The sequence below is a fragment of the Pseudophryne corroboree genome, chromosome 5 (assembly GCF_028390025.1).
Source record: "Pseudophryne corroboree isolate aPseCor3 chromosome 5, aPseCor3.hap2, whole genome shotgun sequence".
NCBI classification, from domain to species: domain Eukaryota; kingdom Metazoa; phylum Chordata; class Amphibia; order Anura; family Myobatrachidae; genus Pseudophryne; species Pseudophryne corroboree.
Window position 1 is genome coordinate 698,146,413 of NC_086448.1, and position 13,407 is coordinate 698,159,819.

Sequence of the window (13,407 nt, forward strand, 5' to 3'; positions counted from 1 at the left end):
CAAAAGATTCCTTATTCAGTTGTGTTGAGAAGAGGGCACTCACGATGCATGGCGATAGGTTACCAAGGTGATGCGGTTGCAAGACATTCATATAGCTACGGAGGGCACCGGTCCAGGGAATATCTTTATATGTAATGAACAGAGGAGCTCACAATTACTTCCTTTTTCTTCACATATTGCTACAACGCACAAACTTTCTTTTATTTCTTTTTTCGCTTTTTACTTTTTAGCCCTACCTATTTACACCCATGCACTCTCTCAGCAGGGATTATAAAGGAAAGAGTTTGCAGGCCTACACTGTCCTGCCATAGGTGCTGCTGATATGCGGCATGGTTATGTGTTAGAAACAATGGCAAATTATTAAGCAATCCATCATGAGCTGTCTAAATCCTGTTATTGTGATGCATTATGTATGCTGAGGCAGCAAATACTTCACAGGGTTTTCACTTAATCAATTTTATGTCGACAAGCACTGTTACCATAGCAACTGATATTTAAAAAGACCAAAAAGGCTCTTAAATGTTTGTGAAGAAGTTAAATACACACTTCAGCAGACGTCACAGCTCACTTTGGGGGTCATTCCGACCTGATCGTAGCTGTGCTAAATTTAACACAGCTACCATCTTCCCTGACATGCGCGGGGGGGGGGGGGGCTGCGCCCAGCATGTCAGGCGGCCTCCTCCCCCGCACAAGTACAAAAGCATTGCACAGCGGTGATGCTTTTGTACTTGTAGAGTAAAGGGCCCTACACACTAATAGATTTTACTAAACGATATGAACATTCTCGTTCATTAATGAACGAGAACTCGTTCATATCCTTTAGTGTGTAGGCACCAGCAATGAACGATGCGCGACCCCGCACTCGTTCATTGTTGGTGCCCCGTCGCTTATGCATGCAGGCCAATATGGACGAGATTGTCCATATTAGCATGCAGTGCTATGGAGCCGGGTGACAGGAGGAGTGAAGAAACTTTCAGCCAATTCGCTCCTGTCATTTTTTTTAAACCCGTAATGATTGACTGATGCATTATCACCTTCCACTTATGACTTCTTTATCACTTCTCAAAGCTTAATACATCTGCCCCTTTGTTCCATACCCTCTAGTATGTCATAGATGATTATTCCTATTAAAGCATGACCAAACTATATATTATGTTTATACACTGAGACCCTGTGTATATGTTAATAACGGATACACCAATATCCTGTGATTGGGATTGTAGTGGCTGAAGGTCTGTTTATTCAGTGCAACAAAGCATATTTGGCTATTCTAAAATAGTAACAAGGATAGACATTTTCTAATCATGCTTTGTCTAATTTGAAAGTGAATATTATATATTTTTTAATATAAATATTGACACCCATTTCCAGCAACAGAATGGTGATGGTCCCAGTAGAATTTCACACCAGCCTTTTCAGAGGTCTCTGGTCAGTGTTGTCTGATGAAGTAGAGTCTTATAATTGCAAGTGCCATGCTGGACATCCTGGAGTGACATCTGAATGTTCGGTTTATTAGTAGTAATGCCTAATTTTGTTTGTATTCCCTAATTATGCTTTGTTGCGATTTATGTAAAATGACCTAATGAAAGCAGTGAGTTATTTGATGTACTTTACCAATGACATGACTATTTTAGCTCATCGTTGATACCTTCTTCTACTACTTCTTCTTCTTCTTCTCCTCCTCCTCCTCCTCCTCCTCATCATCCTCCTCCTCCTCCTTCTCCTTCTTCTTCTTCTCCTTCTCTTTCGACATTTTTCTTCTTCTTCTTCTCCTCCTTCTCCTTCTATAGCTTCTGCATATAATCGTTGTGCTTAAAAATTGGGAATCCAGATTACCATCCTCAGTTTCCAGACTTTGTTCACAAGCATAATAGTAAAATGAAATTCAAATTGTTTACTTTAATTATTACTCATTTTATTATTTGATATGACATCATTTCAGTGTCTGTTTTGTTTGCTGTATTTCAGAAGACCTTGATGACCTCAGAATGGAAGGTGTTATGCCATCCGGAAGTAAATTTAGCCAAGGACGTAGCACATACAGCACGGAACCGCAGGCGAAAGTCACACTAAACATCTGCTCAAGGTGTGCAAGGTAAACAGTGTAGCTAGCATGTGCCAGGGCAGCATTGCCTTAGTGTGTGGACATCTGGACTATGTTTTGAGCAGAGAACTGTAAGAAAATAGTGTACTTTTCCTATACATTTGTTTTTACATTTATAATGAATCTCACACTGGCTCATAACTCATGTTGTAAGGTTATATTCAAATTGTTGTAGGTAGAATACTTGGAAGTTGTTAAATGTCTATCGTATTAACTACTTGCTTCATATGGTTGCACCATTTGCAACCACACTGCGCTGTGCGTTATCTGACCTGGTCGCAAATAATGCGACCAGTCAGAGATGCAGAGTGGGCGCCTGCTGGAAGATAATCTTCTAGCAGCCGCCAATCACAAATGAACCTCCCAGCCTCTCTGCCTCCATGCACCCTCCCCCAGTGTCTGCCGAGATCGGTCAGCACAGCAGGATCCCCTGCCTTGCGGCTGCATGGAGGAGCAGCCGTCTGGGAAATGTAACTTAGCACACACACCCCCTCAGCCCCCAGTGAGTACCTGGCGGCCACTCAGTTGAGCAGTCGCTGGAGAAATCAAAGTCGTAATGGTAGTGATGTTTCGATGGTGATGGTTGCGATGTTCTGATGTTTGAAAAACAATATTTTAAACTGTTGAAATTTTTTTTTAAATCAGTTTGGATAGGATTTAAATCTATGTTCTTGACTTAATTCAATCACGAAAATACAGACAATTTCTGAGCGTTTTAAAAAAATATATATATATATATATCGCCAGTTAAGTGGTTAATTATTATTATTTTCTTTTTATTCTTATGATGCCATCAAGCACTGTACAAATGACAATGATCTATACATGTAAAAAATTCAATAAAATAAAACAAACCATACAAACTAGACGAGAAAGTAAAAGATATCGCTCAGAAGAGCCATTCTGAGCTATATCTTTTACTATCTCATCTAGGGTTCTATTCATGAAACAGTGGTAAGTGTGGAGAAGTGAGCCAGTGGAGAAGTTGCCCATGGCAACCAATCAGCATTGATGTAACATTTATAATTTGCATACTATAAAATTATACAGAGCAGCTGATTGGTTGCCATGGGCAACTTTTCCACTGGCTCACTTCTCCACACTTTTCACTGCTTCATGATTAGACCCTCTAGTGTGTACACTCAACATCATTAACGATGCACGCTCCCGCGCATCGTTAACTAACTGTTCAGACGAGGGAGGACCTCGTTAACGAGGGCTGCAGCATGGTCCCTGCTCCCCCTGTCGCTCCCCCCACCGTTGCTCCCTCCCCGTCGGCATTGGCAAGTGTGTATGCACTTGCCGATGTCGGCAAGAGAGAGATAGGGGCAAAAGATATATAGAGGCCTACAGTATTTATTAATTAAAGTGGGTTTTGGTTTTTTTTTTGGGGGGGGGGGTTTACCCGTAAATAATAAGCTTCTTCTGAATATATGTAGCCGGGGACTGCAACAGATATATGAGATATCTATTGCAGTCTCACATTTTGCTCCTAATAGCAGCTGTATGTTTCTAACTTACCAAGCACTAGAATAGGATGATCCCTCCCTGGCACTCTCCACTCGCGCATGCCTAGTCAGCAGACCATGCCTGCGCAGTAGTGCGCATGCCGCCCAAAGCAGTAGTGAAGAGAGCGCTGACGCAATCCCTTCACTTCTTACACACCACCAGGATGGGCTCCTGTCAGAGCCACTGCTGGTATATTTTAATACATTCAAGCAAAACAGAATTTCTTATTGTTGTGAATAGTTAATATTAGTAGTGCTCCCTGGGAAGACAGACTGAAAGAATCAGAGTCTCTGAATGGGAGGGGGAGCACTCTGGAGACGATGACATTGCAGGGTGAGAACAAGAAGTAGGAGGGCCCTGCTCATGTGCGTTTCCCATACTGTATAAAACGTCAACGCAATCCCATAAAATGATATGGCCATAAGGTTTAGCCTGATTAATAAAAGTCATGTTTTTGTACAAGTGAGATGCGCTGTAGTCCTGTGTATGAGGTCACCTCTCTGCATTAGAGATCACAATTGAAGTTTTGTATGGCTAAATAAAGTGCAGCATTGATTGATTTGTTCTTAAAGTGGGATTATCAGTATTTTGTGCTCGCCACACATTCCCCTATGGCTATCATTTTAAACTTTCTAGATCTCAATTTACACTTAGCTAATCAGAAAGGATTTTTAGGGCTAAGTAGTTGGGGAGCCCTGCTAAGCTCAGGGAGCAATCAGCCGTTTAATTATTCATCACTCTGCATCTGTCCTAGGTTTTAGGATGCAGAGTAAGCCGAGTGCCTGCTACTGATCTACAAGAGAGAAGAACAGGAGGATTACCTAAGCAAATGTACTGGCATTCCACTCACCTCTCTGCTGCTTTCTGTGTCCGACAGTTATATTCCTAGTTACACTTAGTGGGGAATCCACTGCGCCGGACTTATTCAGCTATTAGGGTGTCCCCCGTAAACTGTGTAAAAAAAAAAAAACCCAAAACGGGTTGTAAGCAAAAAAAAGAAAAAAAAGAAACAGTTTACGCAGAATCAGTGGTTTTCCGCATGTTAATCCCAATTTTTGGGAGCTGGAAAAATGCTGTTTAATTGAAAAGCCTTTCCCCGCGCAGGGTAATTAGTTGCAGGGTGAATAGTGGCTAATTGAATACCCCCCTTAAGGTAGAGTTATGCACCCAACACAGGCCTTCAGACACATAGGGCCTGATTCAGAGCTGACAGTGGAGTAAAAAAAGTAATTGCACCGTTGTAAAAATCCTGTTGTTAAAACCAGTGTGGGGCAAATTTAAAATGTGTAGATTTAGATTTGGGATGGCTGTGTACAAACTTAAATCTACATTGCAGTCTAATTTTAAAGCGATCCAACATATTTGTGCTATATGAAAAAGCAGGCTGTATTACTATTTATCCTGCGTTCAAAAAAATACATAAATAAGTAGTAGCCTGTTGAGGTCATCTTGGCACAGGGAATGAAGCTTTCCTGGAGGCAGGGGTTGGCTGGCAACTTTCAGCCTAGGGGGCAGACACTAGTGATGTGTCACTATTGAACTTTGATAGCTACAGATCAGGCTGTGATCATTTTTTCATTGCTTCAGTGAATGCCATTTGGAACTAGTATAAGTTCAGTAGGGTGCCTTACGCTTTTGCATTCCTGGCCCAATATAATAGTTGGGTAGCGTACATAGCAATCCTTTCTAAGGATTATTTTATGAAAGAAGTGCTTATTCATTTTTTATTAATTGTTCATATGGGAAAACAATTCTGATACTTACCCCCGAAGAAGTCCTTTTGGATGAAACACGTTGGATTCTGTGTATTCTTGATCATTATATCACCATTTAAACATCTGCTTGGCAAAAACATTCTGCCCTATTTCAACTGGAATTTTATCCTATGTGATTATACATTTCTGTATAAATAAATACATTTTATTTGTATGTATTTTGTTTTATAATACATCTTTTTTTTTTTACAAACAATTAGCGCCCTCAGAATTGTGTTCCAAATATATGTGTGTATGTATATACATATATATATATAGATAGATAGATAGATAGATAGATACTGTATGTATATATGAATATATATATATTATTATTTTATTTTTTAAGAATTCCCCATTTACTGTAAATAAATGCTCTATAAGATGGTGAAGCTTTTGCAGGTGAGGCCCAGTCTATCTTACTGCTGGCAGAGGCTACTGCTAGCAACAGCTCTGTTATAACCGGAGTTAACCCTGCGATTGATAGGTCAATGTCTTATCACTGGTAAAAATACTAAATTTTCCTCAGATATAATTTTTCTCCATTTAGTATATATAGAGCCCAAATTCAGATATTTACGGTTGAACTAGCATTTGGTCTCAGCCAACCTTACTGTCTCTTAGAAATATTCAATAAGCAGGCTCCGTCTGTCTGATGGACTTATTCATCACAATCCGCAACTCTGATGGGAAGGAGTTGTAATAAATTTGCCCAAATTCCGCAATGCGATATTTGATTACAGCACAATGATGTATCAAATACTGCATGCAGGGAGGGAGCTTGCAAGAAAGCTCTGTCCTTGCGAATCCTCTTACTGTACTACTCAGGGCATTTCTTGGGAAAAATTCCCTGAGCGTGTGACCACTCATTCGCAGCAGCTGACTACACCCTGCAAATCTTCCGCCACCCCCCTCTGCTGCAGCCAGGACCGGTGATCAGTGATCCGGGAGGTCAGTGATCATATGATCCAGTGCTCTAAAGGGAGATGCTGGCTTCAGAGCATTACTTTACTGCATCAGGGGTCACAGCAGGGGCACAGCAATCCGATGACCGTCTGCCCTCACCTTATGCCTGGTCGCCATTCCCTGGGTGCAGGTAAGTATTATTTAAAAAAAAAATGTTAACACATTGATCAGGTTGCATGTCTATCAGACACACATAGCTAATCACAGGGGCTGGATCCAAGCTCAGCTTTCACTTCCAGCAGACAGAGAAGGCTGTGCTGGAGTAGGGTAACTGATGGAAAAGCTGGATAACATCTCAAGATTGCGTTATTGTCACAGGGCTCCCTCCTGTATTTTTTTACAATTTATTTTTAGTAATTTCAGGTAGGGGAAATTCCATCTAGTTACTGAAAAAAATGCGCATTTTGGGGTCATGGAGGAGAATTTTGTGACTTTCCCTTCAATTGCTCATTCAGGTGATACTAAAATAATGTGAAATAGTTGTGAAAACACCTTTTTTCACATTATTTTAGTAAAAAAAATAATTTTGATAAATATGTGATGTACGGAATCATTGCAAGCATAACTCTCAGTGAAGGCAAACATGCATTGATTATCTTGTCATACAATAAAATGCGTATTACATTAAGAAGTAATAGTGTGTAGGATTATATTTTTCACTTAATATTTACTGGAATATTGAATTTTCATTCATTTGTGAATGAACTGCTGTATGAACTGCACTGGGTCACTTTATCCATTTGTTAAAAAGTATTCATTACTATTTCTCAGAAAAGCTGCTTATATTTTTTTATTTTATCCTTGTGTTCACAAATGACAAATCTGTGGAGCTCTGCAAATGTATTAGTGTCTAGTAAGTAATATTAGGCTACATTAGAATTTATCAACTGTTCTTACCAATGTTTATAATATCTCCCTTATAGAGAGTTCCAAGTAATGTTGGTCTTATTACATTGTAAATGGTTTAAACATATTAACCAGAATTCTGATAAAAATACTTCACCTTTATAATCTCAGTGATGATTTGGGTTTCATTAGTTATATTTGTCATGTCATTTCAATCTTAAGGTTCTATGAGGCGTATTCATTTAGTGCCGTTTTCTTTGGCTAGCCGAAAAAACGGTACTAATTCGACATTAGTGTATTCAATTGTGGGTGTTTTTGCCCATTCTGGAGTCACTTTTCATCCATGCCTTTTCTTTGTTTTTTTTGTGTGTATGAATCAGCATGGGAGAAAATGGACCCAAAAAACGGGCGAAAACACCCGCAAATTTGGCAAAACATGTGGATCAGCGGGGAATAAGCCAATCTACGTAGTTTTCGTCCGTGACGGTTTTTCCTCCAGTCGAAAAAATGGCACGGGCATTGAATAGATTGAATGTAAATTCGACCTATAAACAGCTGAAAAGTGCCCTTTTTCGCCTGGACGAAAGAACCAACACTAAATGAATATGCCCTTATGGGGGAGTACTACTAAGTCTTGGAGAGTGATAAAGTTGAGTGAGATAAAGCACCAGCCAGTCAGCTCCTAACTACCATGTTACAGGCTGGGTTTGAAAAATAACAAGAGCTGATTGGTTGGTAGTTTATATTTCTCCACTTTATCACTCACCAAGGCTTTTCACATGTATCATTGGTGGCAGTGAAACCAAGTAAACTGTCCTTTGTTATAGGGATGTGTGCGGACCCCCGTATTTTGGTTTTGGTTCTAGAGTAATTTATCATTGTGTGTTGATTTTGGTAAAACCATCCTCAAGTGTTTTGGTTCAGATTTGGCTATTGTCCAGTTAAAAATGTATTACAAAAATTGATAATCATTAATAAAATCGATAAAAACCGCTGAAATCATCTAATTTCTCTGACGTCCTAAGTGGATGCTGGGGACTCCGTCAGGACCATGGGGATTAGCGGCTCCGCAGGAGACAGGGCACAAAACTAAAGCTTTAGGATCAGGTGGTGTGTACTGGCTCCTCCCCCCATGACCCTCCTCCAAGCCTCTGTTAGGTTTTTGTGCCCGTCCGAGCAGGGTGCAATCTAGGTGGCTCTCTTAAGGAGCTGTTTAGAAAAAGTTTTTAGGTTTCTTATTTTCAGTGAGTCCTGCTGGCAACAGGCTCACTGCATCGAGGGACTTAGAGGAGAGAAGTTCAACTCACCTGCGTGCAGGATGGATTGGCTTCTTAGGCTACTGGACACCATTAGCTCCAGAGGGAGTCGGAACACAGGTCTCACCCTGGGGTTCGTCCAGGAGCCGCGCCGCCGACCCCCCTTGCAGATGCTGAAGATTGAAGGTCCAGAAACCGGCGGCAGAAGGCTTTTCAGTCTTCATGAAGGTAGTGCACAGCACTGCAGCTGTGCGCCATTGTTGTCACACACTTCACACCAACGGTCACGGAGGGTGCAGGGCGTTGCTGGGGGCGCCCTGGGCAGCAATGTATAATACCTTATTCTGGCTAAAAATACATCACATATAGCCCCTGGAGGCTATATGGATGTATTTAACCCCTGCCAGGTCTCAGAAAAACGGGAGAAGAAGCCCACCGAAAAGGGGGCGGGGCCTATTCTCCTCAGCACACAGCGCCATTTTCCCTCACAGAAATGCTGGTGGGAAGGCTCCCAGGCTCTCCCCTGCACTGCACTACAGAAACAGGGTTAAAACAGAGAGGGGGGGCACTTATTTGGCGATATGTATATATATATTAAAATGCTATAAGGGAAAAACACTTATATAAAGGTTGTCCCTGTATAATATAGCGTTTTTGGTGTGTGCTGGCAAACTCTCCCTCTGTCTCCCCAAAGGGCTAGTGGGGTCCTGTCCTCTATCAGAGCATTCCCTGTGTGTGTGCTGTGTGTCGGTACTTGTGTGTCGACATGTATGAGGACGATGTTGGTGAGGAGGCGGAGCAATTGCCGGTAATGGTGATGTCACTCTCTAGGGAGTCGACACCGGAATGGATGGCTTATTTAAGGAATTACGTGATAATGTCAACACGCTGCAAGGTCGGATGACGACATGAGACGGCCGGCAAACCAATTAGTACCTGTCCAGGCGTCTAAAACACCGTCAGGGGCGTTAAAACGTCCTTTTACCTCAGTCGGTCGACACAGACACGGACACTGACTCCAGTGTCGACGGTGAAGAAACAAACGTATTTTCCTTTAGGGCCACACGTTACTTGTTAAGGGCAATGAAGGAGATGTTACATATTTCTGATACTACAAGTACCACAAAAAAGGGTATTATGTGGAGTGTGAAAAAACTACATGTGGTTTTTCAGATAAATTAAATGAAGTGTGTGATGATGCGTGGGTTTCCCCCGATAGAAAATTATTGGCGGTATACCCTTTCCTGCCAGAAGTTATGGCGCGTTGAGAAACACACCTTAGGGTGGATAAGGCGCTCACACGCTTATAAAAACAAGTGGCGTTACCGTCTCCAGATACAGACGCCCTCAAGGAGCCAACTGATAGGAGGTTGGAAAATATCCTAAAAAGTATATACACACATACTGGTGTTATACTGCGACCAGCGATCGCCTCAGCCTGGATGGGCAGCGCTGGGGTGGCTTGGTCGGATTCCCTGACTGGAAATATTGATACCCTTGACAGGGACAGTATTTTATTGACTATAGAGCATTTAAAAGATGCATTTCTATATATGCGAAACTCTGGCATCAAGAGTAAGTGCGATGTCCATATCTGCCAGACGATGTTTATGGACACGACAGTGGTCAGGTGATGCAGATTCCAAACGGCACATGGAAGTATTGCCGTATAAAGGGGAGGAGTTATTTGGGGTCGGTCCATCGGACCTGGTGGCCACGGCAACAGCTAGAAAATCCACCTTTTTTACCCCAAGTCACATCTCAGCAGAAAAAGACATAGTCTTTTCAGGCTCAGTCCTTTCGTCCCCATAATATCTGCCCAGGGATAGAGGTAAGGGAAGAAGACTGCAGCAGGCAGCCCATTCCCAGGAACATAAGCCTTCCACTGCTTCTGCCAAGTCCTCAGCATGACGCTGGGGCCGTACAAACAGGTGCGGTGGGGGGTCGTCTCAAGAGTTTCAGCACGCAGTGGGCTCACTCGCAAGTGGACCCCTGGATCCTACAAGTAGTATCCCAGGGGTACAGATTGGAAATTCGAGACGTCTCCCCCTCGTAGGTTCCTGAAGTTTGCTTTACCAACGTCTACCTCCGACAGGGAGGCAGTATTGGAAACAATTCACAAGCTGTATTCCCAGCAGGTGATAATCAAAGTACCCCTCCTACAACAAGTAAAGGGGTATTATTCCACACTATATTGTGGTACTGAAGCCAGACGGCTAGGTGAGACCTATTCTAAATGGAGTCACTCAGAGCAGTGATAGCGAACCAGGAAGAAGGGGACTATATGGTGTCCCTGGACATCAAGGATGCTTACCTCCATGTCCAAATTTGCCCTTCTCACAAAGGGTACCTCAGGTTCGTGGTACAAAACTGTCACTATCCGTTTCAGACGCTGCCGTTTGGATTGTCCACGGCACCCCGGGTCTTTACCAAGGTAATGGCCGAAATGATGATTCTTCTTCAAAGAAAAGGCGTCTTAATTATCCCTTACTTGGACGATCTCCTGATAAGGGCAAGGTCCAGAGAACAGTTGGAGGTCTGAGTAGCACTATCTCAAGTAGTTCTACGACAGCACGGGTGGATTCTAAATATTCCAAAATCGCAGCTGTCTCCGACGACACGTCTGCTGTCCCTAGGGATGATTCTGGACACAGTCCAGAAAAAGGTGTTTCTCCCGGAGGAGAAAGCCAGGGAGTTATCCGAGCTAGTCAGGAACCTCCAAAAACCAGGAAAAGTGTCAGTGCATCATTGCACAAGGGTCCTGGGAAAAATGGTGGCTTCTTACGAAGCGATTCCATTCGGCAGATTTCACGCAAGAACTTTTCAGTGGGATCTGCTGGACAAATGGTCCGGATCGCATCTTCAGATGCATCAGCGGATAACCCTGTCTCCAAGGACAAGGGTGTCTCTTCTGTGGTGGCTGCAGAGTGCTCATCTACTAAAGGGCCACAGTTATGCATTCAGGACTGGGTCCTGGTGACCACGGATTCCAGCTTGAAAGGCTGGGGAGCTGTCACACAGGAAAAAAATTTCCAGGGAGTGTGATCAAGTCTGGGGACTTCTCTCCGCATAAATATACTGGAGCTAAGAGCAATTTACAATGCTCTAAGCTTAGCAAGACCTCTGCTTCAAGGTCAGCCGGTATTGATCCAGTGGGACAACATCACGGCAGTCGCCCACGTAAACAGACAGGGCGGCACAAGAAGCAGGAGGACAATGGCAGAAACTGCAAGGATTCTTCGCTGGGCGGAAAATCATGTGATAGCACTGTCAGCAGTTTTCATTCCGGGAGTGGACAACTGGGAAGCAGACTTCCTCAGCACGACCTCCACCCGGGAGAGTGGGGACTTCATCGAGAAGATTTTTCCACATGATTGTGCACCGTTGGGAAAGACCAAAGGTGGACATGATGGCGTCCCGCCTGAACAAAAAACTGGACAGGTATTGCGCCAGGTCAAGAGACCCTCAGGCAATAGCTGTGGACGTTCTGGTAACACCATGGGTGTACCAGTCGGTGTATGTGTTCCCTCCTCTGCTTCTCATACCAAAGGTACTGAGAATTATAAGATGTAGAGGAGTAAGAACTATACTCGTGGCTCCGGATGGGCCAAGAAGGACTTGGTACCCGGAACTTCAAGAGATGCTCACAGAGGACTCAGGGCCTCTGCCGATAAGAACGCTGGATCCTAAGGGAAAAAGGCATTCCGGAAGAGGTCATTCCTACCCTGGTCAAAGCCAGGAAGGAGGTGACCGCACAACATTATCACCACATGTGGCGAAAATATGTTGCGTGGTGTGAGGCCAGGAAGGCCCCACGAAGAAATTTCAACTCGGTCGATTCCTGCATTTCCTGCAAACAGGAGTGTCTATGGGCCTCAAATTGGGGTCCATTAAGGTTCAAATTTCGGCCCTGTCGATTTTCTTCCAGAAAGAATTGGCTTCAGTTCCTGAAGTTCAGAAATTTGACAAGGGAGTACTGCATATACAACCCCCTTTTGTGCCTCCAGTGGCACTGTGGGATCTCAACGTAGTCCTGGGATTCCTCAAATCACGTTGGTTTAAACCGCTCAAATCTGTGGATTTGAAATATCTCACATGGAAAGTGACCATGATGTTGGCCCTGGCCTCGGCCAGGCGAGTGTCAGAATTGGCGGCTTTGTCTCACAAAAGCCCATATCTGATTGTCCATTCGGACAGGGCAGAGCTGCGGACTCGTCCCCAGTTTCTCCCTAAGGTGGTGTCAGCGTTTCATCTGAACCAGCTTATTGTGGTACCTGCGGCTACTAGAGACTTGGAGGACTCCAAGTTGCTAGATGTTGTCAGGGCCCTGAAAATATAGATTTCCAGGACGGCTGGAGTCAGGAAAACTGACTTGCTGTTATCCTGTATGCACCCAAAAAACTGGGTGCTCTTGCTTCTAAGCAGACGATTGCTAGTTGAATGTGTAGTAAAATTCAGCTTGCACATTCTGTGGCAGGACTGCCACAGCCAAAATATATAAATGCCCATTCCACAAGGAAGGTGGGCTCATCTTGGGCGACTGCCCGAGGGGTCTCGGCTTTACAACTTTGCCGAGCTGCTACTTGGTCAGGGGCACACCCTGGCTGAGGAGGACCTGGAGTTCTCTCACTCGGTGCTGCAGAGTCATCCGCACTCTCCCGCCCGTTTGGGAGCTTTGGTATAATCCCCATGGTCCTGACGGAGTCCCCAGCATCCACTTAGGACGTCAGAGAAAATAAGATTTTACTTACCGATAAATCTATTTCTCGTAGTCCGTAGTGGATGCTGGGCGCCCATCCCAAGTGCGGATTGTCTGCAATACTTGTACATAGTTATTGTTACAAAAAAATCGGGTTGTTATTGTTGTGAGCCGTCTGTTCAGAGGCTCCTACGTTTGTCATACTGTTAACTGGGTTTAGATCACAAGTTATACGATGTGATTGGTGTGGCTGGTATGAGTCTTACCCGGGAT

General features: G+C 43.6%; 1 protein-coding gene across 5 annotated transcripts in view; it reads left to right on the plus strand.

The window, feature by feature from the left end:
• Positions 1-13,407, plus strand: part of C5H8orf34 (chromosome 5 C8orf34 homolog) — a 603,368-nt gene that overhangs the window by 342,467 nt on the left and 247,494 nt on the right. For 4 of the 5 annotated variants that reach the window (XM_063923875.1, XM_063923876.1, XM_063923880.1 and 1 more), the window contains one exon: positions 1,969-2,095. In XM_063923875.1, coding sequence (XP_063779945.1) covers positions 1,969-2,095 — 127 coding nt within the window. The remainder of the gene's footprint in view (positions 1-1,968; positions 2,096-13,407) is intronic. The other variant, XM_063923877.1, reaches the window with a different exon arrangement.